This window comes from Grammomys surdaster, unplaced genomic scaffold (assembly GCF_004785775.1).
Source record: "Grammomys surdaster isolate TR1022 unplaced genomic scaffold, NIH_TR_1.0 170, whole genome shotgun sequence".
Lineage (NCBI taxonomy): Eukaryota > Metazoa > Chordata > Mammalia > Rodentia > Muridae > Grammomys > Grammomys surdaster.
The window spans coordinates 22829374-22855444 of NW_021604618.1; the positions used below are offsets into that span (position 1 = coordinate 22829374).

At 46.7% G+C, this 26071-nt stretch overlaps 1 protein-coding gene across 8 annotated transcripts in view; it reads left to right on the forward strand.

The window, feature by feature from the left end:
* Capn3 (calpain 3) overlaps positions 1 to 26071 on the forward strand; it is a 44247-nt gene that overhangs the window by 16075 nt on the left and 2101 nt on the right. For 2 of the 8 annotated variants that reach the window (XM_028767159.1, XM_028767160.1), the window contains exons 2-16: positions 2786 to 2855; positions 4123 to 4241; positions 6960 to 7093; positions 7630 to 7798; positions 10387 to 10470; positions 11934 to 12019; positions 13800 to 13877; positions 14657 to 14817; positions 17833 to 18002; positions 18286 to 18297; positions 18914 to 19122; positions 20020 to 20056; positions 25100 to 25177; positions 25525 to 25582; positions 25667 to 25731. In XM_028767159.1, the coding sequence (XP_028622992.1) occupies positions 2786 to 2855; positions 4123 to 4241; positions 6960 to 7093; positions 7630 to 7798; positions 10387 to 10470; positions 11934 to 12019; positions 13800 to 13877; positions 14657 to 14817; positions 17833 to 18002; positions 18286 to 18297; positions 18914 to 19122; positions 20020 to 20056; positions 25100 to 25177; positions 25525 to 25582; positions 25667 to 25731 (1530 nt within the window). Of the gene's footprint in view, positions 1 to 2785; positions 2856 to 4122; positions 4242 to 6959; positions 7094 to 7629; positions 7799 to 8812; positions 8957 to 10386; positions 10471 to 11933; positions 12020 to 13799; positions 13878 to 14656; positions 14818 to 17832; positions 18003 to 18285; positions 18298 to 18594; positions 18654 to 18913; positions 19123 to 20019; positions 20057 to 21939; positions 21958 to 24210; positions 24325 to 25099; positions 25178 to 25524; positions 25732 to 26071 lie in introns of those variants that run through there. The other 6 variants (XM_028767154.1, XM_028767155.1, XM_028767157.1 and 3 more) reach the window with 6 other exon arrangements.

Sequence of the window (26071 nt, forward strand, 5' to 3'; positions counted from 1 at the left end):
GGCAGATTTCTGAGTTCAAGGCCAGCCTGGTCTACAGAGTGAGTTCGAGGACAGCCAGGGCTATATAGAGAAACTCTGTCTTGAAAAATCAAAAAGGAGAGAGAGAGAAATGTGTGTGTATGTGTGTGTGTGTGTGTGTGTGTGTGTGAGAGAGAGAGAGAGAGAGAGAGAGAGAGAGAGAGAGAGAGAGAGAGAATATGAATATGGTTGCTGCAGGCTTACAGGTAGTTGTAACCTAGGAACAGAACTGTTCTAGGAACTGAACTTCATTCCTCTGCAAGAGCAGCAAATGCTTTGAATTACTAAGTTACCTCTCCAGACCCTGAGATATATATATATATACATTCTTTTATTCTAGAAAAAAAAACCCTTAGTTCTTAATGATAATAATAAAAGTTCTTATTAGAAAAAAGTTCTTACTTGTTTTATCACCTATATAATGTGTCAAAGTTCTGAAATAATGTTAGTATCCTTGTCTTTTTTTAAATGTGGTTTTATGCAGCCTAGGCTTTTTGTGTATCTGAGGATCTTGTGTGTATCTTGAGCCTCTCTCTTCTCCTGCCTCTGCCTGCTGAGCTCTGGGACCACAGGTCTCCACCACCACACTTGGTTTATGCAACACTGAGGATTGAACCCAGAGCTTTGTGCTAGTTAGACAAGCACTCTACCAGCCTGATTTATATTTCTTTATGGTTTTAGGTTTTTTCCTCAGGATAGGTCCCCAAAGAGATAAATCACCAAAATTTGTACTTAACGTCACTAGAAATAACTCCATGTGTGTGTGTGTTTCTGTCATATCAGCTTGTTAGATACTTAGGCCCCGTTTTCTGTTTGGTTTCAGCTTTTACAGACTTTTTTTTTTTTTTTTTTTTTTGGTTTTTTCGAGACAGGGTTTCTCTGTGTAGTCCTGGCTGTCCTGGAACTCACTCTGTAGACCAGGTTGGCCTTGAACTCAGAAACCGACTTGCCTCTGCCTCCCAAGTGCTGGGTTTAAAGGCGTGAGCCACCACCGCCCGGCCAGACTTCTTTTTAAATGTATTTTTCCTTTAATTCTACCTTTCAATTATGGAAAACATTCTATAGGTTTTCTGTCAAAACTACTTCTAAACAGTTATACTCCAAGTTTTTCCCATCCCCCACCCTCCCATCCAAGAGAACACTTCAGACACCCATGTCGCTGGCTTACTCCCCCACAACCTTTAGTTTTTTACACCGGGAGGGCTGTGGTATGATATGGATGTGCCTTTCTACGTAGTAGGACGGAGACATCCCTGAGTATGGGGCGGAGCTCAGCTCACTTGGGGGAGTTGTGTAATTGTGAGGAAGGAGAAAGACAGGGAGACAGACAGAAAGACAGAGACCGTGTCTTAATTAGGGTTTCTATTGCTGTGATGACACCATGACCAAGGCAACTTGGGGAGGAAAGTGTTTATTTCAGCTTACACTTCCAGATAATGGTTCATCACTGAGGGAAGTCAGGACAGAAACTCAAACAGAGCAGGAACCTGGAGGCAGAAGTTGAGGCAGAGGCCATGGAGAGGTGCTGCTTACTGGCTTGCTCTTCATGGCTTGCTCAGCCCAGGGATGGCCCCACCCACTCTGGGCCCTCCCCCATCAATCACTAATTATGAACAGGCCCTACAGCTACATCTTATGGAGGCATTTTCTCAGTTGAGACTCCCTCCTTTCAGATAACTCTAGCTGTGTCGAGCTGACATAAAACTAGGCAGCACAGAAGGAACAACAAGGTTTCTCGAAGCTGTGAAGAACAACATTAAAATCAAGACACTGAATCTTTAATTAGTTTAAAAGTTAAAAAAAATAAATAAAGCAAAGCAGACACTGAAATCTAGAGCGCCATCTGTTGGCTGCTGGTATGCTGGGCATGACCTAGTCCATGGGCTTGGAAACTGCAGCAGCCACCATTGCTGCTGCGGGTGTATTTGCCCCTTCCAACAAACTGGGAGGGGCAGGTGAGGCTCTCACGGGATTTACTGTCTGCTTCCCCAACGGCCAAGGCCTGTGGACCCTGGGACATAGGCTGACTCTAAATCTTTATGTCCGGGATTCTAAAAAGGGAAGATTGTTTTTCTTGTCCTCCTCTTCCTCCTCCTCCTCTTCTTCCTCTTCCTCTTCTTCCTCTTCCTCATCTTCTTCCTCCTCCTACTCCTCTTCCTCTTTCTCCTCCTCTCCTAGCATCCTTTCTCCTGGTTTAGAAAAAGCAAAGCTTTTTTTTTTCTGCTGTCACATTGCCCCCTACACACACTCTCAAGATACATATTACTCAGTACATGGTGTATTGAGAAGAAGGGACAGCTTTGAGGCACTCTCTTACCCTCTCTGACCCTCAGTTGTTTATTGTTCATTTTGAGACAGAGTGTCCCCATGAAGCCAGATCTTGAACTAACCATGCTCCTGCCTCAGCTCTTCCAGTGCTAAAATTACAGATGTGCACCAATACACCAACTGCCGAGCTTCAGCTTTCTGGTTTGAAAAGAAGAGTGCTAGTACTCTACTCAGGGATGGCTTGGAGGCTGGGGTAGGGGACAGTGAGTATAAAGCTGCTAGTCCCAGTGCAGCGCAGTGCAGTGCAGCATAATGCAGCACAGTGCAGCGCAGTGCGGTGCAAGGCAGGGAAGTGTAGTACAGTGCAGTGGTGTGCTGTGCTGTACAGTACAGTGAAATGCAGTACAGTACAGTACAGTACAGTACAGTACAATGTAGTGCAGTCCCAGAACTCCTATAATTATTAACATTACCTGGTTGTTTCCTTTTTGTTTCACAGGAAATTTGTGAAAATCCCCGATTTATCATTGGTGGAGCCAACAGGACTGACATCTGCCAAGGAGATCTAGGTAGGAAAACTCCCTCCACCATGTCCTGCCAGATGACTTAGGGCTAGTTAACCTGAGAGATCTCTATTCAGGATGTGAAGGGATAAATTCTGGATTTTCTTTTAGTGCATCTCCTAATCTTTTTAAAATTATTTATTTGTTTGTTTGTTTGTTTGTTTATTTGCTTGATTATTTATTTATTTAATGAGTGTGTGTGTGTGCACGCTCGCATGTACTGTGGCATATACCTGTGAAGGTCAGAGGACAGCTCGTAGGGGTCAGTTTTTTCCTTCTTCCCTGTGGGATCTGGAGATCAGACTCAGGTCATCAGATCAGGCATCTCTACACTAAAGGAAGCCTTTTGACAGAGGTGGTGTTTGCCATGTGCAGGAGAGGCCAAGGTTCTGTCAGCGTGTCGGCTTGGCTGATCCACTTCCCTTCTTCTCCTTCCACCTTTTGTTCTGGACGCATCCTCCCTGGGCAGGCTGTAGGCAAGCTCTGTGAAGGGGAACTGGAGAGAACATTAAAAGACTCTTTAAAAACTGACCCAAAAAGGCAAGAACAACTGAAAAATGCCGGTCACTTTGTTCTAGAGAGAGAAGCTGAGAACACCTCGGGTACCGTGGCTTCCGGCACCCGAGGGACACTGCCTGGAAAGTATGGGCAAACAAAGCCCTGAGCCCTTCAAACCAATACACTTCTTCTGAGCTGATTCAAGAGATAGCGGGTTTGGGCAGTTGTCAGCCTCTCTCCCCACCAACAGTGTGGCAGCTAACCTATGCACTTAGTAGATAGCTATGGGACTGCCAGGGTACCAGGTATGTTCCTTTGCCAGCCTTAGTGCCCTGTGTAGTTAGCTGCCCAACAGCCCTGCCTTCTGACACACATCTGCTTAGCTGATGGTTCTCTGATATAGTTTTCCTTGATGCCAGAGGAAAAATGGACTCACCCTACAAAGACAGAGAACAGCCATAATTATCACTGCTGTCTCCACTGAGACCATAGATGGAAGTGTTTTGTAAAAGGAGGAATCAGTTGATCTTAGGAAAGCATCTACTCCTGAGAGAATGAGTTAACCCGTTCCTCGTGCTGTTGAGAAGCTCCTGTCCCTGTCAGTCTCCTTGCCTGGGCTCTCACCCAGTCGAGGACAGATCAGAAGTAGGGCAGTGGGCAATAATTCATGAGCATCCTGAGTCATTAGCTATGGGGAGCTTCTGGCTGAGGCTGGGGGGGCTCTTCCCAGAGGGAAAGCCCCTATCTGACTACCTAGGTCTGTGTTTGCTTCCAGGGGACTGCTGGTTTCTTGCAGCCATCGCCTGCCTGACTCTGAATGAGCGGCTGCTTTTCCGAGTTATACCACATGATCAAAGTTTCACTGAGAACTATGCTGGGATCTTCCACTTCCAGGTGAGGAAATGGGAATGTGGCTGAGACAGCAGCCATGCCTCAGTTAGCACATTAAAGAGCTCCTCAGAGGCAGCACCAAAATGCCCTGTGTTGCATTAAGGAATGAAGACAAGGTAGCCTTCTCTTGTCTGTCTGGTGTGTGTGTGTGTGTGTGTGTGTGTGTGTGTGTGTGTGTGTGTGTGTGTGTGAGAGAGAGAGAGAGAGAGAGAGAGAGAGAGAGACATCTTTCTGTTCTTGTTGCCTGTGTATGGTATCTAATGTATGTATGTGTTTGCTGTCACATCTGTGTCTGTTCTCATCTGTGTCCGTGTCATATGTCTGTTGCCTAGTTGTGTGTGTGTGTGTGTGTGTGTGTGTCTGAATCTGTGACTGCCTCTAACAGAGGGCTTTGGTTTGTATTCATTGAACAGCTCAGAAATTCTTTGCAAAAATCTTGAACAGATTTTTACAAGGGAAGAAGCCACTTTACTGACCCCAAGTCATCCAGAACAGCACTCAAAAACACAAAACCATAGACATAGTATCAACTTACATCCACGTGTTGCTTCCAGCTAGGGGTATTTGTTACTTACAGTTGCTTCCAACCTCTTGGCTGTTTTCAGTCAATCATTACCACAGCATGCATAATCTTGGGTCATAATCATGGCAGAGCACATAATTTAAGATTAAAGCTGTGCATTTAGCTTAGGTTGTAAAGGCTGATTACATGGGAAATCAAAAGCATAATGAGGTTGGTTACACTGTTCTCTGAAAGGCCCATTAAATTTCAACAGGCTGAGTGCAGAGAGGCCAGCAGGCTAAGTACAGAGTCCTAAGTGATCTCAAGGCATATTATTAACTTGGCTGCAAGGTCCAGAAAACGTTCAGTCTCGCCCAAATCAAGAGATATTTTCAGACAAGTATAGCACCACACAGCCAGTCTACCCACTCCTGGTCTCCTGGCCTTGACTTCCCAGTTGGCTCAGGAAAGATTCCACACACCTAACCTGTGGGCAATGACCCCTTTACAGCTATAAGCTTGTAAAGAAGCAGGTGTCTATCTGAGCCCCCTGACTTACATACTTTCCACGGTGCCCAGAAAAGGAGGGAGAAAGGCATCCTGGCTGCTGACTTGTGATTCTATTTTTGCCCTCCAGCTGGCTGGCTGCTATGTTATTGCCTGCAGCCCCCTCAAACAGGTTTTTAAAAAAACATTATTTATTTATTTTATGTTTATGAGTACACTATACCAGACACACCAGAACAGGGCATTAGATCCCATTATAGATGGTTCTAAGCCACCATGTGGTTACTGAGAATTGAGCTCAGGACCTCTGGAAGAGTAGTCAGTGCTCTTAACCTATAAGCCATCTCTCCAGCCCTCATAGAGGTTCTTAAGATGCTCAGTCTGAAAGTGTTGCATTTTTTGCTGGGATCCCTGGTTCATGAACTACAGCTCCTGTACCCTGAACCCTTGAGAGAGGCGTCTACTTACCTTTCTACTGCTATCACTTACCTTTCTAGGTCTTGCAAGAAAATTCTAGTCTTCTGGGCATTTAGTGGCTAGTTTGACCCAGCCCTGAAATAATTGGTTCTAGAATTAATTTATCCATTAGAATGTTTCTGGGCACTGATCATCTTGGTTCAGAGACAAATTCTGGGCTGGGCCAGAACAGATCTGAAACCTGCATGTGGGGAACTTTCTGTGGCTCTGAGCAGTGTGCCTCTGGCCCTGGAGACTCCTAGTGTCCAGAAGGACTCAAACTGGTCAGCTGACATCCCACTGGTGGAACCTCAGCACACTCACGCTCATCCTCCTTTTCCATTTTAGTCCTACATTTTGTCATCAAGAAATAAATAAATCGCCAGGCGGTGGTGGCGCATGCCTTTAATCCCAGCACTTGGGAGGCAGAGGCAGGTGGATTTCTGAGTTCGAGACCAGCCTGGTCTACAGAGTGAGTTCCAGGACAGCCAGAACTACACAGAGAAACCCTGTCTTGAAAAGCCAAAAAAAATAAAATAAAATAAAATAAAAAAAGAAAAGAAAAGAAAAGAAGAAAGAAAGAAAGAAAGAAAGAAAGAAAGAAAGAAAGAAAGAGAGAAAGCAAGCATTTGGGTGTGGTAGCACAGACCTATAATGCCAGCACTCAGGAGGTGGATCATGATAATAAGTTCGAGGCCAACCTGGATACCTAATAAAAACAAGTTATTTATCTGTGCCCCTGACTTCACATACTTAACACCCCAGAAAGGGAGGGAGGAAGGCATCCTGCCTGCTGGCCAAAAACAATGGAAAAGAAGGGAAGAGGGGAGGGGAAGAAAGAAGAGAAAAGGATAAAGAGAAATATTTAAGTTAGCGCAACAACTTTCCTTAATATCATGAGTTCTCAACTCTGAGCATGCACTGGAATCACTTGGGATACATCATACTTACAACCAGATCTGTTCCCAGACCTATGGGAAAGGGAGAAAAGTCTCAAACTCTAAGATATTCACAGAGGAGCTACTATGCCCAGAATTGGGCTGGGCTTTTGGCAGACTCTAAGGGGTATGCAATTTCCTGTCCTGCAGAAGCTCATGGCCTAGTTAGAGATACATTTATACAGTCAGAAGCCAGACTAGAATGCACAAGCTTCAGGATGCAAAGCCCAGGAAATGATAGGGTTTTGGCTCAGAGCCCTATAGGATGTGAGATCAGGTAAGGCAGTTCACAAGTGTGACTGTGCTTACTTCTTGCAGTTCTGGCGCTATGGAGACTGGGTAGATGTGGTTATTGACGACTGTCTGCCAACATACAACAATCAGCTGGTTTTCACCAAATCCAACCACCGCAATGAGTTCTGGAGTGCTCTACTGGAGAAGGCTTATGCCAAGTAAGGCAACATTTAGGATGGGAGACAGGACTACAGGTGGGGATATGGATTTCAAGATTCAACCAAAGTCTCCCTCAAGTTGGGCTAGGCATGTGTATACATGACCATGTGGATTGTGGGAGTTCAATCAATACCCCAAGTCAGCTTGAGGTCAGGTCCAGGCAGTAGGAGCCCTATCTGAAAAAACATAAAAATGAAAAAGATGTGTGCAGTAAATCTTCAGCTTTCCACAGCCAACCCTTTGATCCTGCCTTCCTAATGGTGTTTCAAGTCTTGGATCAGCTCATTGCATCTCGGGAGTTCAGCTCCTAGGATCTTACTTGCTTAAAACCATATACTTGATGCATGTTTGTAAGGCCAAGTTGGATCTTACCTTAGGCATCCACCACTAGATTTAGCAGATAGTGGAAGAGTGCTGTGGGAAATAGAGACAGTGGGTGACAATGTTTCTGGCCCTCTGTGGCCTCATGTTAACTCAATTGATCATACTTCCTGGAACTCCTAGACTCCAGATTGGCTTTTGTCCTCTCTCCCAGGCTCCATGGTTCCTATGAAGCTCTGAAAGGTGGGAACACCACAGAAGCCATGGAGGACTTCACAGGAGGGGTGACAGAGTTTTTTGAGATCAAGGATGCTCCAAGTGACATGTATAAGATCATGAGGAAAGCTATCGAGAGAGGCTCCCTTATGGGCTGCTCCATTGACGTAAGTGTGATTCCAGGGAAGCCTTTCGCTCAGCAAACAACACACAGCTTCCTCCTGAGATAGGCTGGATGCTAGAAAAGCAAGAGCCATTTCGGTGAGATGGCTCACTGGTAAAGACACTTGCTACTAAACCTGAGGACCTAAGTTCGATCCTTGGACTCTACATGGTAGAAAGGCAATAGACTCCCACAACTTGTTGTCTGACTTCTGCATGTACTTCCTCCCCACATTAAATAAATAAATAGGCTTTTTTTTAAAAAAAAAAGAAAAGAAAAGAAAAGAAACTACCAGTAATTCTAGCAATTTAAAACTTGAAGCCAGCCTGGTTTGCATAGTGAGATCTGCTTTTAAAAGCAAAGAACATAGATGATTGTTGACTCTAAAATTGACAGTTTTTTCAGTGGAAATGTATTCCTGAGGATGGGGTGCTTCCCAAGTAAAAGACTGAGCAATAACATTCCAAACCCTAGGATTCTGGTAGAAATAGATCCAGAGGCCCCACTGATAGGCCTCTCTTGTCCAGACTGCTCAGCACACGCACGCCCTGCAAGCCAACCACAGCGCTGGCTGTGGATCTTTGCCCTTAGAAAGCTCCCTAGTCTCTGAGCTTTGACATCACCTCAGTCCTTGGGCTCTGTGCTGCTGCCTGGATGATCTCTCTGACCCCGTCTCAGGGTATCAAGATCATATGAACTGAGACAGGAGCAAGGAGAGGACCCACCATGGCCTGGTTTCCTCAGGAGCTGCTTTGGGAATAGTAGTCAAGCTACCTCCTGCCTCTCTCTCTCCCAGCACTCCCTGTGGGTAGGAAGGCTTGGTTGTCACCACACACGGGAGAATTCTCCTGTCCTATCACTGTCTTGCATCTTTGCTGTATTTGCTCCCTGTTGATGTCTCTCTCCTCTTTTACTTTGCGTGTCACTCTCCCTCTTTGTCCCCTTCCTTTCCCACCCTCCTTTGTTTGCTCTCTTTCCCTTTCCTGGATTCTCCACTTTCCTTCCCATCGGGCCTCAGGATGGCACAAACATGACTTACGGAACCTCTCCTTCTGGTCTGAACATGGGGGAGTTGATTGCACGGATGGTGAGAAATATGGATAACTCGCTGCTCAGAGACTCAGACCTGGACCCCAGGGGCTCAGATGACAGACCATCAAGGGTGTGTACATCTCCAAATGTTGAGACTGACTAGCACCCCAGATCTGCATGGCCCATCGTTCTGAAGTCGACTCCCCAGAGCAGTCAGTACCAACAGAACAGATTCCCTCCCTTTTGGTAACTCTCCTATAAGGAACACAGGGCCCCAGCGCTATAGTGTTTGCCTCTTCCTCCTTGGAAGGCACATGTTCTTACTGAAGGACTGAGCCATACAGACAAACACAGAGGAAAATTTAGCCTATATTTTCCCATCTGAAGATAACTGCCCAGCACTTCATATCTGAGCACATGCTTAAATTATATTTTTGTTTTTAAAATTGTATGTTAGTATATGTTACATCTTTGCTGCCTGCTTTTGTTGTTGTTGAGGTTCATATTTTTAAAATGCAATGAAGTATTCTTTAACATCATTTTAGTAGCTGTACAATATTCTAATGTGCAAATATATTACAATTTACTTACTAACACTCTGTTATTGAGAAGTTAGAGGTTTTTTTTTCTAGTCTGTTTTTCAAAAGTGCTATAATAAGTATAAAGACAGTATACACCCTCAATAGCTTCCATAGGACAAAGTCTCAAAAGTAAAACTGCTGTATCAAAATGATAGGCTGTGTAGAGTCAAAAAGCCATCTTAGGCGGCCTCTGAGATATAGGTGAGCAGACCAGTGAGTGCCCTGCCCTAATCTCAAGTGAATGAAATCTAAGAGACTAAGACGAAAAAAGTTCCAGACTTACCTACACCTGTCACCCTGAAGAAGGCTTCAGGAATTCACACCCCCGTGGCTCCCAGAAGCACCCCCAAAGCTGTTGTTACTAGACCCAGCTGATGCTGGGATGCCTGCCCAGGGCTCAGAGGGCCTTGGTGATCTACCCTTGTGCCAAAGAAACCTCAAGAACTAGAACTTGAACATCTCTGCCCCCAGGACAGCTGTCCCTGCATGCAGGCATAGTCCCGTCACAGCAGGGAACCACCCTGTATTCCCAGCACTGGGAGCAGGGACAGAGTTTTCCTGACTTTCATGTTCTAGGTAAGTGTGAGGGAGGTGAGTTGATGGCAAGAGAACTCCCTTTCTCAAATCCTTCTTTGGGAAATAGTCAACTCTAGATGGGCTCAGAGGGAGGCACAGACCCCAGATGTCCCCTCTCTTCTGCTGAGGGGCAAATTCTTTTACTCACCTCCTATTCCAGGACTCACCTTGCTTTCTGGCCATCAGGGCAGCAAGATCGGCTAGGAGGACTAGGGCAGCATCTTTCTGTTGCTCTTGAAAACCAGTGAGGGTCTGATCCTGGCCACAAGGCATAGGGTCCAGGAGGCGAGTCATTTTTAGTCTGAGATAACTCAGAAACCGACCAGTGTGAACCCTTGTCTCCAATCAGCAGAAGCTCTGCCCTCCCTCCCTCCTGACAGGCTGTCTGGTTATTACTCTACAGACAATCGTTCCAGTGCAGTATGAAACAAGAATGGCCTGTGGGCTGGTGAAAGGGCATGCCTATTCAGTCACTGGGCTGGAGGAGGTGAGTCTGCTGGAGCTTGCTGGGGTCTGGAAACCCTTGAGCTGACCTGCTAAAGTCAGGACTTAACTTTCTGTGCCTCTTTCACCACCCAGAGAACTTGCCAGTCAGGTCCAAGCTGGGTTACTGAGGGTGGAAGGGATCTATGAGACCTACTTGAGGTAGACCTGGTCGCAGATCTTCTTGATTCAGCTGTGTGTGTAACATTTGTACATACTTATGTATGTGTCCACATGGAGCCCAGGGGTCAGAACTGGGTATTCCTCAGTGGTTCATCTTATTTTGAGACAGTGCCTCTCACTGAGCCTGGACCTTATCAACTGGTTAGATTGGTTGGCCAATGAATCACCCTCCCTGTGCTGGGATTACAGATATATTTTGCTGTGGCATCTTTTGTGCATGGGTGCTGAGGTCTCTATTCTTGACCAACAGGCAGTTCACCAGATGTGTTATTCCCTGGCCCTTTTCTTTGCTTTTAATGCTGAAGATTAGAATTTTTCTAGTTGTTTCCAAGGAACAATTAGAAACACTACTTTTGTCCTACGAAGTTAAGTTTGTTTACTGCCGTGTTTCCTGTTCCCTCATGTTCATTTTGCTTCCTGTGGGGTTTCTGAAGTGTCCTGGGTCATTCCCAGAGCAGGAGCGTTGGGAGGCTGTAGCATGCAGTTGGACAGGTTATGTCCTGAAAAAAAAAATGGCCTAAGAGAGGCTGTGTCTGCATTCTCCCGCTGCAAGTGACTGGAGAATGGGGCATCTTTTTCTAACTAATCCATTGAGAGGAGGCATCTCTCTGTAGCTTAGCCATCAGGGGACTGTTTTAAATCACCCACACAGACAGATAGTGAGGGGACTCAGTAAAAGCACTTACTGTGCAAGTCTGAAGACTTAAGTTCAAACCTGGAACCCATAGGAGAAGGAGAGGACTGACTCCAGAAAGTTGTCCTCTGTTGTCCACATGTGCACTGAGGCATGTGCACACCCACCCTCACATCAAGTACATACACACGCATGAGCGCACACACACGTGTACACACACACACACAGAGACTGAATAAAAATAAGGGCAGAGGACCTGGGTTTGGGTCCCAGCATCATCAGGTTGCTTAAAACTACCTGTAACTCTAGTTCCACGGGCTCTGAGAACCTCTGCCCTGCCCAGGCACTTGCAGGCACAGACATGTGGTGTCCATGAACTCACGTGGGCAAACATACATCCACATAAATAAAAAAAATAAACCCAAACAGAAATACTTAATAGGTTTCTAAGCCTCATCATAAATGTTTATCCCCTCCACCAGTACATACAATGGCCAGGCGCCTTACCCTGTCAGCAAGCTTCTGGTTTGTCTACCTGGCCAGGACCAGGCAGGTAGCCTTTATACTGGGTTCTCTCAACTTCTACCCCACCCTCAGACCAAGTCTTTCCAAACTTACCTGAGCTTCAGAGTTGTGTCTCTTTGCCCCAGGCCCTGTTCAAAGGTGAGAAGGTGAAGCTGGTGCGGCTGCGGAATCCCTGGGGTCAGGTGGAGTGGAACGGCTCTTGGAGTGACGGGTGAGGTAGACCACAGGCAACAGAACCTGGGGCCACACTGGGTTGGGTACCAAACCATGAGAGTACTGTAGGTACTGGTGGAAGATCAACCTCAAACCAGTGACCTGCAGAGAAGGATACTGGTATGGGCTCTCCAAAAGGACAGGAGGTGAAAGCAGGGAAGCCAGGGACTCAGTGAGCATGATGGTGCTTATAGGCTTGAGAGGAATGGTTCTAGAAGTCTCCATCAGGGTTCTGGACTAAACAAGTACTACCTTCTTAGTGTCCCTTTACCTCACCTACAAAATAGCAGTACCTACAGTGTCCGGGTGGTTCTTAGTAGGGGTAAAGGTGACAACTGAGAAAAGCACTTATCTGACCCTGTAAGAGCCTCTCCTTTGCTGCCCACACACAAAATCCCTCAAAACTTGTGAAAAAATTTCACTGCTTATCTCTGAAAAGAACAGACTGGGAACAAGACAACCACCATGGAGAAACCATCACAAAGGTTCCAGAACTTTATAAGCCCCTCTAGAGTTCTCTCAGTCACTGAGGCCAGGTTGTCCCTGCCAAGTGACAGGCAGCCCCTTGGGCTTGAACATTAAAACTCGACAGTGGAAAGGCCCACATCCAGGCCGCCTGCAACTCTGTTCTTACAGCCTTCTGTACGCACTATAGCAATGTACAGCCACTCCCAGTTCTTTTCAGTCACACATTCATTCACTTAGCAAGTATTTATTCATCACCTACAAACTAGGAGGCACAAGGCTAAGTAAGCCCTGTGGTAGTCTGTGTGCCTCTCAGTAGGCACACAAGATGCTGATTGTGAGCCTGCATTCTTATGATCGCCCTCCCTTGTCACTCATCCAAGTGACAGATCCTTTCTTGCAGCTGACTATATGCTACTGGGGATGTAGAGAGGAATGCAGAAACACAGACTCGTTCCTGTGGGTTAAGGTTCAGTGTTGGGATCAGACTTTGGGTGGGATGGGAAGTTATCTCAGTTGCCTGGAGGTTATTGCTGTCTGATCAGTGCTCTGTGCTGTGGGAGGCCCTCAGTGCCTTATCATTCTCTCTCTCACTGGTCCAAGTCACCCACAATGACCTTGCTGTGTTTCCAGACTAGCTTGATGCCTGGATACACTTCCTGCTGACTCCTCCCTCTTAGGGGCTGCTGAGTGGGGCGTGTCTCTCAGCAATCTTCACCCCAACTCCCAGCACACCCAGAACCCCATTTAGCTTAATTCTAACCCACCCTGAGACATAAATGTGCTTTCTTCCTCGTTCTGGAGAGGAGAAAGAATAAGAAGCAGCCAGTCTTAGACACAGTGCCGGGCTGTTTCCTGTTACATGCTTGATCTTTTCTTAGCAACTTGGTGGGCAGCAAGCTAACAGTTTCGACGAGTTATTTCATGACGTCATCATAGCTCCTACATAGATGATGTAGTTGTTTCCCTTCTGCAGCTGAGGAAGTCAAAGCTGACAGGTCAAGTGACATGTCTAAGGATATACAAAGGAGAATCCCAGTTTGCCTATTTGCAGATTCAAGCTCTTAATGAAGAGGCTAGAAGATTCAGCCAGAGACAGTCAAGCCCTTGTGAACCCAGTGGAGGGGTTTGGTCTTCATACTGAAGGCCTCTCACTGACGGTAGCAAGCCATAGCTGTGTTTTGATGGCTCGTACTGGCTGTGGTCTGGCTATGGGCTTCTCCAGCTTTGTATTTCTCTGATTCTCTGTCCCGGCCCACATTGGGCCTCTCCTTCTCCCCCCTCCTTTCTTAATCCCTCCATTTTCCTACCAGTTGGAAGGACTGGAGCTTTGTGGACAAAGATGAGAAGGCCCGTCTACAGCACCAGGTCACTGAGGATGGAGAGTTCTGGTAAGTTCATGACCCGGGCAGGGAGGTGAGGTCTCAGTTCCCAATCAGAAGCCACCAGGTTCCATCTTTGTCACATCTGGTCCCTGTTTTTCCTTTCTCAAGGCTCAGCAAAGATGAGGTTCTGAAAAGAGTGCTGGGTCATGGCAATGACTGAGCTCAGACCCAGGTCCTCCCAGGGCAGCTCTTGTTCCAGCAGCTACCCTTACTCACTGGCCCTGGCATGGCTATCTTCTGAACCAAGGGGCCTTTCTTACCTGATGTTCAGTACCAGCTTTATTCTGGTCATGGCAGACTTCTGAGTCTCAGCTGACAACGTCTCCTATGATGCCTTTGGTTCCCTCAAGACACAGATGCATTTATCTGTGATGTTATTAGCCTTAAAACTATCTTCTCCCAAGTGACATCTCTTTTCCCTGTGCATAAAATGTGCCTGGGAATGGTGAAGCACACAGTAACATTTTGGAGGATTGATTTTGGGCTCTCTCTTTTCAAAGACAAATGAAGAATTATGACCGTAAGACATGGTGATAGTTTGAGGTAGATATGTCAGAAGCAGCGGTAGTGCTAGGCACACACCTGTAAGTCCATCATTTGGGAGACAGAGGCAGAAGGGTCAAAAGGTCAAGATCAACCAAGACTATAGAATAAAATCCCATCTCTCAAAAGCAATCAAACAAGCAAAGCGACATCAGGGTCTTCTAGGGACTTTATTTGCTGTATTAGCCCTTGAATCTTTCCTTCCTCAGCCTGTGTGAGTTTCTCCTCTTTCAACCTCTCAGGATGTCATATGATGACTTTGTATACCATTTCACAAAGCTGGAGATCTGCAACCTCACAGCTGACGCCCTGGAGTCCGATAAGCTTCAGACTTGGACAGTGTCTGTAAATGAGGGCCGATGGGTGAGAGGATGTTCTGCTGGAGGCTGCCGAAACTTCCCAGGTGGGAGATCCTCTGAATGGGGGAAGGTCTAGGCAGAACTCATTCCAGGAAGAATAATATTGGCTATCACTTATTGCACCAGTTCTAATCTTGAGGGATGCACTGTCTTATTAAAGCCTCCTCATTTAAGGAAGGAAATATACTGAGGAATCTCCAATAGGGAGCTTGTAGCAACGTCCTACTACCTTTGCTGGCAGCAAATATTAAAGTAGGAAACTGTCAGAACACCATGTCAATCCTGTTTGAGGAACTGGCAGAGATACTGAATGCATGTCCCAGTCAGTGGCTTCCAAGATGGAGGGGAGAATTCAGATTTAGGGAAGGAATAACTAGTGATACTAAGGGTTCCAGTATGACAACCTGGGCAGATGGGTCAATATTGTAATATAAATTACACAGAACAAAAGCTGCCGTGTTGTTTTTTATGTGGTTGGTTGTGGAGTTACAGTAAGAGGAGTTTAGTTAAGGACATGAAAAGTTTGAGACACATATTGACTAGAGAACTGAAGTCATCTTCATTTTAGGGTAGACTTAGTTATATGATAAAAAACTCAATGAAGATGACTGAGAGATGGTTCAGCCTATAAAGAACTTTCCTGATAAACTGAGTCTGGATCCCCAAAACCCCCACAAAAGTCAGGCACACTAAGTTGTGTGTCCATAATCCCAGTGATGGGAAACAGAACAGGAGGATCCTAGAAGCTCAGGGGTCAGTTAGCCCAGCTTACGTATCAGCAGACAACAGAGACCCCCAAACAAGGTGGAAGAAGACATCATTGCCCTTTGACCTCTATGCACATGCTGTGTCACGAGTGCACCTGCTTTCACATACAAACACACATACACCACACATACACACAACCCAGTATTTTATGATGAAAACAGGAGTAAATAAATGAGAAGAAAAGGGTGGTAGAGAGAGGGAAGTCAGACAGGAAACCGAGCTTAGACATGTAGCTCAGGTGCCATTGGAATGTAAGCATCAATTAGAAAGTAGAAGTCACACCAGGCTGTGGTGGCACACTCCTTTAATCCCAGAACCTGGGAGGCAGAGACAGGCAGACCTCTGTTCAAAGCCAGCCTGATCTTCAAAGAGTTCCAGGACAGCCAGGGCCACACAGCAAAACTCTGTCTCTGGGGAAAAAAAGAAAAAGAAGAAAAGAAAAGAAAGAATACACACACACACACACACAACACACACACACACACACACACACACACACACACCCCGTGGAGAGGATCAGATGCCTAGGGAAACAGCATAGGTGGAACCAGAGGAAAAACATAAAGCCCAATCCTAGAGACCAGTGACACTTGAGGAGTAGGCTAAAAAGTTAAACTTACAGCTGTCAGGTATAAAGACAATGAACATTCAGAAAGGAGGCAGCATGACACCATTGCACATCCAGACCATGCAATGCCATCTGTAGAAGTGCTGGTTTCGTTAGGGTTTCTATTGCTGTGGTGAAACACCAAGACCAAAGCAACTTGGAAAGGAAAGCATTTAATTGGCTTTTCACATCACTGTTCATCATTGGAGGAATTCAGAAACTCAAACAGGGAAGAAATCTGGAGGCAGGAGCTGATGCAGAGGCCATGGAGGAGTGCTGCTTACTGGCTTGCTCTTCATGGCTTGCTCAGCCTGCTTGCTTACACAACCCAGGACTTCTTTCCGGCTTGTCTACTTACAGCCCCATCTTATGGAGACATTTCATCAGTGGCAGAGAGGTGGAGGTTTCCTTTCTGATGACTCTAACTTGTGTCAAGTTGATATAAAACTAGCCAGCACAAGGGTAGGGGTCCCACTCACCAATAATTCGACAAAGGCTTGAAGCACACTTTCTGTAAATAATTGTCAAGCACCTAGGCACATTGTCTGGAATGGGAAGCAGGCCTCTTAAACTTTTTTACATGTAACTTCTTTTCTTTTTTTCTTTTTTTCTTTTTCTCTTCTTTTTTTTTCTTTTCTTTTTCTTTCTTTCTTTTCTTTTTTCTTTTCTTTTTTTTTTTTTTTTCCGAGACAGGGTTTCTCTGTGTAGCCCTGGCTGTCCTGGAACTCACTCTGTAGACCAGGCTAGCCTTGAACTCTCGAACTCAGAAATCCACCTGTCTCTTCCTCCCAAGTGCTGGGATTAAAGGTGTGCGCCACCACCGCCCGGCTGTAACTTCTTTTCAATGAGGAATTTTTACACAACCCTGTGTATATAGGTGTATAAAATAGGTATGCAAATCAAACAGCTACTGATAATAAGTCATTAATACATTTACTTGAGAGACTGGGGGTGTAACATAGTTGATAGTGGGCTTGCCTAACATGCATGAAGCCCTGAGTTCAACACACACACACACACACACACACACACACACAGAATAAGGAATGTATGGTGGCACACGCTTCTAATCCCAGCACACAGGATGTAGTCAGAAGAAATGTCTCAAAAAATTAAAAGAAAATAAATTTATTTTCTTTTAAAACAGTTCATAGGTGCACTTGTACGTTTGCCGTTTATTTGTATGTTAATGGGATAGATCCACTTGTTTGCTTCTGCTCAAAACTTTAGATCATGTGGATTAGGACACAGAGCAGCTTCATTTTTTTTTTTGGAATGATGGATATTTTGATGTTATAACTGTCAATCTTGAGAATTCCATTTATATAAATAAGTAGTAACTTAGGGCCATTTCAGAAATTTCTGGGAATTCTGCCCTAATTCTATGTCAAAATTCAATTTAATGGGAACTGACGAGACGGCTCAGTGGTAAAGAGCTCTTATTGCTCTTACAGAAGACCTCGGTTAGGTTTCCAGCAACAACATGGTGGCCTTCTTCTGATCTCCATGGGCACCAGACATGCATGTGGTACACAGACATAGGCAAAACACCCACACACATAAATAAAAACCTTAAAGTTACCCCTCGCAGGGAACAGAGAAGACCGGTTCCCTGTCTCACTTTCCTTCCTGCCCTTTCTCCAAGAGGCGTATCTGAACATTCATTTCTCTTCTTGGGACACAGACACTTTCTGGACCAACCCTCAGTACCGTCTCAAGCTCCTGGAGGAGGATGATGACCCTGACGACTCTGAGGTGATCTGCAGCTTCCTCGTGGCTCTGATGCAGAAAAATCGGCGCAAGGACCGGAAGCTGGGGGCCAACCTCTTCACCATTGGCTTCGCCATCTACGAGGTATGAAGACCTCGGCTCCAGCACAGGAAACACACTTTTCCAGCAGGGAGAACTTGGGAGGGTGCTCTGGCTTTCCTTGTCCCCAGTGGCCACCAGAGCTCTTGCTCTCGGGCCCACACGTCTGTAACCAGTGTAAGTGTCACAGGTGCGGTGGGCAGGACCGGAGCTGACCCGGTGAACAGGAGTTAGGGCCTACAGTCACTCTCATGTTGCTGGCATTCCCTTCTGCCGACTCTGTACCCTCATTCCCATCAGAGGTGTTCTTTTTCTGTTTTGCTTCCAGGTTCCCAAAGAGGTATAGCAGTGGCAGCGGCCAGCCGTGGTGTGCAGCATTCCTTGGGGGTCCTAAGTCTGTCTGTGGCTCCCTGAGAAGCTTCCTGGTAGGGTTGGTGAGCGAGGCCGATAGAAGGGTACCATGCCCGTAATGTACATTTTCTCCCTCCCACCAGGACACCCTGCCCATCAAACACACAAACCTTCACACACTTATTCGTTCATACTCATACAAGTATACGCCCACAGAGATGCGTTAGAAGGAGGCTGCCTCCTAGAATAGGAGAATCGCCTTCTTCAGAGCCCCGTCAGAGTCCTTCCCCATCTTTGGGGCACTTGGGAGCTTGAGGGATTTGGAATTGAGGATCGTCAGTTCTGGTGAGTGGCCCTGTCAAGGGAAAACATAGACCTGACCTTTATTTCTGAACCACAAAAAAAAAAAAAAAAAAAAAAAAAAAGGAAGTCAGCTATGGAACTTCTGTGATGTTCAGCAATTTGAGGCCTTAGGAACTGGAAGTAGGTAGGAAAGGACTGTGAAAAGAATGACCAAAGAGTTAGGAAGGGGCCCTTGGAGGGGACAATGAGCAGGTCCATGGAACCCTCCCAAGGAACTCAGTTCTCTTGGGTTCTTTCCCCAGATGCATGGGAATAAGCAACATCTGCAGAAGGACTTCTTCTTGTACAACGCCTCCAAGGCTAGAAGCAAAACCTACATCAACATGCGAGAGGTGTCCCAGCGCTTCCGCCTGCCGCCCAGCGAGTATGTCATTGTACCCTCCACCTACGAGCCCCATCAGGAGGGGGAATTCATCCTCCGGGTCTTCTCTGAAAAGAGGAATCTCTCTGAGTGAGTACCAGCCTGGCTTTCCCCACCTGTCCCTAAGAGGTCACTCATGTGGCCCATCCCATAGCCAGGAGGCAGCTGGACCAATTTCCTTCAGGACTCTTAGGACACACCCATTGGCCTTTGCCATGCTCCACTCTGGGGTCATTGCTCAGATTCCCTCACTCCTTCCATTGCTTTTTACAGCACTGGAGTGTGACTAAGTTTCCCAGGCTGGCCTTAAACTTACTCAGATTGGCCTCGAACCTTTGATCCTCCTACCTTATTGTCAGAGGAGTTGTAATTATAGCCCTGTGGCACCAGAGCAGCCCACAAATATTTATTCACTCCTTTCATACTGGAGATATTTTTTTTTTGAGCACCCATTCTATCCCAGTACTCTTCCAGGCACTGGGATTGTGAAGTAAACATGATCACAGACACAGAAACAGAAGGGGCTCAATGCTTTCATGGAGCTTAACACTCTGGGGCCACGGGACAAGGAAACATACATTGTTTTATAGAAACATTAGATTTATAGAAATGATAAGCAAGCGAGGGTGGTTGGAATGCACGAGAAGCCAGCCAAGCTTCATCTCTGCAGACATACTGACAGACCCTGCTGCTCTCAGTTCTGTCCCTGGAAGAGGTGTTAGGCCTATTGCTAGGTAGCTGGGCCATACTTGGGGTGTGTGTGGCGGGGGAGATTCCAGGCAACACCAACAAGTAGCTATGTACCTGGACTTCTCTGGGAATGGCATCTACATGGGGCTGGCTCCTGAGGTGAGTGTTTAGTCCCATGCTGTTTTAGATTTAATCTCAAATTTTTGACCACAAAGATGTGACCTGAACAAATTCTTGGAGGTGATCCTTGTTTGTTCCAGGGGATATTGAGATACTCTATGTTTGTGTTTTTCACAGGGAAGCTGAAAATACAATCTCTGTGGATCGGCCAGTGGTAAGTGGTTAGGCTCTTAAATATGAGAAGATATGGGGAGGTCACATTTCAGCCCAGGCAGGGGCAGTCCAGTGTGCAGGGCAGAAGGGACCATGCTTCCGTTGTAGAGCCATTTTGCTGGTCAGAAGCCGGGAGTGTGGAAGAGGAGAAACTATTTTATCAGTTGGAGGAAGGCAGCTGGATTTAGCTTCGATGATAAGGGAGGCTAGTATCGGATTAAGAGGTTGGATCGAATCTGATTTCTCACACAGAGAAAAGGAACTATACTAGGTTCAGGACCCAAGGTCAGACCCTGGATCATTCACCTTCCACCTTGGTGACCTGTTGTAGTGTCAGAACCCCTCTGACTCAGCTTTCTACTCTACAAAATGGGGATAGTAATAACACCCTAGCCATGCTTGTGGGATTTAGATCCATAAACTCACACATGTGAAATGTCTGGTGTAGTATGTCCACCACAAGGCTATTTCCAGACATCCTTCACAAATATGGCTTACATCTTTTTTTTTTTTTTTTTTTTTTTGGCCATTTGGAGAAGTGGATGAGGTTGTTATCCCAGCTTTTCACTTGAGAAGGTGGTAGCGCAATAGAGTTCAATGGCTTCCTTGCACTCCTAGAGGCAGGGAGTAGCAGGCAGGGCAGCCACAAGTTTAGAGTCTCTTACCTTGGCTGCAGAAGCACCAACTGTGTGTATGTGTTGCGGGAGAGAGGGGTGGGGTGTGATTGAGGAGTCTTGGGTCTGCTATGGATCTTTGGGCTGTTCTCAGAGTGACTTTGACCCAGGACAAACACCCCACTGAGAGACTTTCAAGTAGTGACTCCCATGATCATAATGCTGACTCCGGGCTAGTGCCTGAGCCAGGCATCTTCCTAACCACTGCACATCTTATTTTAGGGTTAGGTGCATCTTGCTCTTCCTCATCCTTTGGATGCTGGAACAGCGTAGAGTATGTATCAGGAGTTGCTCACTCAAAGACTTCACAGACTGGGATCATGATGGAGTGTAGAATGCTTGCCTGCCATCCACAGGGCCTTGGATTCAACACTGGCGCTGCTTAACGGGGGAGGGCGGCTTATGGGAACTGGCACCACATGAGTACAGCAGTCTGTGTGGGGGTCTAGTGCCCCTACATAACTATGTTTGTCAACAGCTTTCAAATAACACTTGGTAGGCTGGGTGTGGTGGCACAAGTGGATCTCTGTGATTTTGAGGCCAGCCTGTTCTACAGAGTGAGTTCCAGGACAGCCAGGGCTACACAGAGAAATCCTGTTTTTTTGTCTTTGTTTTTTTTTTTTTTTTTTTTTAAAGACTCTGGCTAGTGGCTCAGCTGACTTGCCATAAACCTGGAAACCCATATGAAATCTCCCTGTTACATGTTTGCCTAAATATTAAAACAAAATCTCCTTAAAAAACAAAACAACCCTCATTTTCACACAGGTTTGAATGAGCCACATTTTAAAGACTGGCAAGGTCCTTTTCCTCCCCAGCAGCAGATAAGCAGAACAAAGCATAGCAGCTGTCAGTCTTGAGACATGGTGGGAGAATGCTCTTTCTCCTTTGCACTCTGTGCTCTTTAAAAATTTTTAATTAATTAATTAATTAATTAATTCATGTATGTGCATCTCCCAAGCATGCATGTGGCGGTCAGAGGACAACTTGTAGCAGTCAGTTCTCTTCTTTTGCTTTGTGGTTCCCAGGGGTCACGCTTGGGTTGTCAGCTTTGGTGCCAAGTGCCTTTACCCACTGAGCCATCTTGTTGGCCCTCATATCCTTTTAAGGTCCAAATGATCACAATATCTGGACCCCAGAGCCTTGAGCCACTGGGCACTCTAGACATTTGATTTTCATTCATTCCTCATTTACTACCCCCTTTTCTATGCAGAAAAAGAAAAAAAACAAGGTGAGTGTAACAGGGTGAGTGGCCTGGGCACTGTCCATGTGTATGTGTACATGCATGCATGTGTATAACATGTGTAACATGTGGCACATGTGTACACACAGGTATATGTTCACATATGTATACACATGTATAACATGTGGCATGTGTACATATGTCTACATATGTGCATGCATGTGTGTATGTATACACATGTGTAACATGTGGTGTGTGCATACATATGTGTACATGAATGCATGCATATATACATGTGTGTAATATGTGGCATGTGTGTGTACACGTGTGGCATATGTAAGACGCATTTCTTCCTCCTTTCCTTGGAGCCTCTGCTGAGTTGGGTGCTCTTGCAGATGCTTCACCTCAACCTCACAGTAATCCTAGGACCATGGTTCCATTATCAGCCCTGTCTTTAGAGGGAGAAAAGCTATAGACCAACTAGTCTCCCTGAGACCACACTTAGCCAGCACTGGAGCCAGGGGGTTCCCCAGAGTCTGTGCTCTGAAATAGCACAGCCATCAGACAAGGTTTGGTGTAGGTGCTTATGATGGCCCTGGAGAATCTATCACAGAGGTTCTCCTGGCATGGGTGCTGGTCCTGACCAGAGGGAACATATACAATGTGGAGTGCTTATAGCAAGTCCCTCCCCCCTTATAGATACCTATAATAGTACCTATAAGGTAGGCACTGTTTATGCTTTTTAAAAGTGAGGGTTCACATTCAGAGAAGTAAAGTGATTTACCCACACAGTTAGCAACTGGGGACACTGGAAACACAGTACCATATATGTCTACTCCAAGACCAGTCTCTTGTTCTTTCTTACCTTGCCAGTGCTCCCTACATTTCAAGGCTTGTGTTGTCAAGACCTGCATGTGGGTGGATAAACGCATGGCTGGTAGAGATGCCCTATGGCTATACTCTGCCCACTGGTCTGCTCAGACCATCACCTTTGCTTGTCCTGAGATCCCCACAACCTTCAGTTGCTTTGGCAAGAGCTGCTGTTTAGAAGAGCAAGGTGGGGTCTAAGGAGCCTCCTGGAGCTAAACCTGGCAGAGCTGCTTTCTCTGGTGTTCCCCCTGGGTGACATGCATGGAAAAAGAGTGGGGCCTCCCTGGCCAGGCTGCTTTTTTAGCTGAGGCTGCTAAGATGGGGAGTTTAGCTTGCAGTGGGGGCTCTGCTATGCTCTTGGGATCCATAGGGGTTATGGTGGCTCCCGGGGGGAGGGTCTCTGCACTTTGGCCCCAAGTCCCCTGCTTTCCACCACACCAACACAAGCAGGACATGGCGGCCACTCTCTAGCTCTTCTGCGGCCTCTGCACTTGCATGAATATGACCTTAAGGTGGCCCTCCTGCTTCTGTAGTACCGTCACTAACTCATCTGGTTCCCGCAGAGGCCCTATCAGAAGGGAAAGTCAGGTTTTACCAGGTGCAGTAGCAGATGAGTGTGAATGGCCAATGAAGGTATTTCTTACACGAGGGGAGGAGGGCTGCCCAGAGCAGACATGCCACAAGCAGATTATGAGGGGTTCCTTGGGTACTGAGGGGCTGGAGCCCTGTTCTCTACTGGATGGCCTTGAACTTGTGGTTACTCCCTCTGCTAGGATTATAGTTGTGTGCTACCATGACGGGCCTGAAAGCCTCATTTTTAATGGGTTTTACACTGAATTTCTGGGAGACTTCAGTGTTTTTCCATTTGAAAAATAGATCCACAAAACTTTTTGACAATCACCCATCACACTGTATGTGCTCAGCACTCTTAGCACTTTTGCATGTGTTGCTCAGGAACACATGAGGAGAAGTGGGTGGGTGGAGTAAGATAGTGGACCCTGTAACTTATACAACACGTTCGTTGTTTTTAAAAAACATGAATAAAATTGAGAAAGAACTGAGGTTCAAGCCACACATGGTGGTATACCCAGGGCTAGTCTGAGCTACACAGTAGGACTCAGCCCCAAATAAAACAAAACATACACACAAGCAGAGAGAGAGAGAGAGAGAGAGAGAGAGAGAGAGAGAGAGAGAGAGAGAGAGAGAGAGAGAGAGAGAGCGCACTCTCCAAGGTCCAGAAAGGCTTGGCATCTCTCCCCTAGCCACACGGCCTGTCAGTGCAGAAATGGGACTTGAACTGAGACTCAGGCTCCTGAGTGAGCATTTACCCCTCACTGGACAAAGCTGCTTCAGGGGTAGTCTGCCTCTTGTGTCTGTCAGCCTGTAATACTTGCTTCCTTCCTGCCCACCCTATTTCCCTTCCCTCCCCAGCCCATCATCTTCGTTTCAGACAGAGCAAACAGCAACAAGGAGCTGGGTGTGGACCAGGAGGCAGAGGAGGGCAAAGACAAAACAGGGCCCGATAAACGAGGGGAAACCCCACAGGTTTCTAAGCATGCAGCATGGATGGGGAGTTTAGCTTGCAGTGGGGGCTCTGCTATGCTCTTGGGGTCCATAGGGGTTATGGTGGCTCCCAGGGGAAGGTCTCTTCAGTGCTGAGGGGTTTGGAATTGTCCCACTGACTTTTCCTCCCAGCAAGTGCCTCTGGACTTTGCAGGTATTTCTTGGGTAAATGTCTTAAGGTTGCTGCCACACCAAACCAGTCCTGGGATAGGAAGGGTAGGTCAAGCACAGTCCACTGAAGCTTCTCTAGCCAGGACAATGGAGAACAGGGAGACAAAGGCTGAGACAAGCCAGCTGGAGAGAATAAGGCTGAACTCTGTCTTTATTCAGAGTTATTGGCAAGGGAAGAAAAAAAGATGGTAGCAGAAAATGGGGTCTGACAGCAGCCATGCAGTCCTGCAGAACTCCAGGGCCATGTCCTCCCACCAGGAGAACCTATCAAGTGGGGAGGGAGGAGTCCTTTAAGGACTTAGCCACAAAGACAGTAGTGGTCAGAGGATCTGAGCAGAAGTCAGGCTCGAAAGAGCAGAAAGTTCTATCCGGAAGAGAGTGGGGAGAGAGTCAAGGATGCTGTCTGCATGTTGGCATGGAAAATTTGTCCTTTGGCCTGAGGTGCCAGGGTGAGTGAGGCAGGGAGTAGAGGGCTGCCGAGCCTCTGAAAACATGAGCCCTGTGCACATGTGCTGTTGTCTTGTGGGGCTGCCTGGGACACTGACACCTGGGTTCCCATAACCCAGTCTCCTTTGTGTCCTCATAGCCACGGCCTGGCCACACGGACCAGGAGAGTGAAGAACAACAGCAGTTCCGGAACATCTTCAGGCAGATTGCAGGCGATGTATGTATTTCTCTCCTAGCCCAGGGACCCACCTCCTCAGTGGCTCATTGTCTAATAGAGGTCATTTTGATTTGGGAGAACCAGAGAATGTGTGTTGTACCACAGAAACCTGTGCTGTTGGGTTCTAGACTAACACAAACCTGGGTGGCTAAGAGCCTTCTGGCTGTGAGCTGCATGCTGCAGTCTGGACAGCTGAGGATGCAATAAACAAATCCATCTCACTCAGAAAAGCCCCAGCTTCCCATGGCAGAAGAAAGGGATCTCACACATGTGGACAGCCAGGACTTGTCTTGCAAAGCCTCTGCCCCACTGGCTGCTCTGCCCTTCATGATTCTCTTCTCCCTCAGGACATGGAGATCTGTGCAGATGAACTCAAGAATGTCCTTAACACAGTGGTGAACAAACGTGAGCGACTCACGCCAGATGTGGGGGATGGGCAGGGGCCCCAGCTGTCTGAAAGCAGCTCCTCACTCTTCTCCATCCCCCCAGACAAGGACCTGAAGACACAAGGGTTCACGCTGGAGTCCTGCAGAAGCATGATAGCTCTCATGGATGTATCCTTCTAGTCAGCAAACCTAACTCTCTGACATCCCCATAGGGTTAGGGGAACAGTTAAGGGGGTCCATGCCCAGGGAAAGGCTTAAGGGGATCCTCACACGGATACTCCTAGAAGTCTGGCAGAGTTTACTGGGTTGTGGCTGGTCATCACCTCTGGCTCTTACCACAGGCTTGAAACCCTGCTTGGCCTGCTGCCCAAAGACTGTTCCTAGGGGACAGACAGGCTCTGTTAGCAGTAGAGATGGCAGGAACTCTGATTAAGGGAGGATAGAACCTAGCAGGGTAAGGGGTCCTGGTAAAGGATGCTGGTTTAACCACCTTCCCTGCATAGTACCC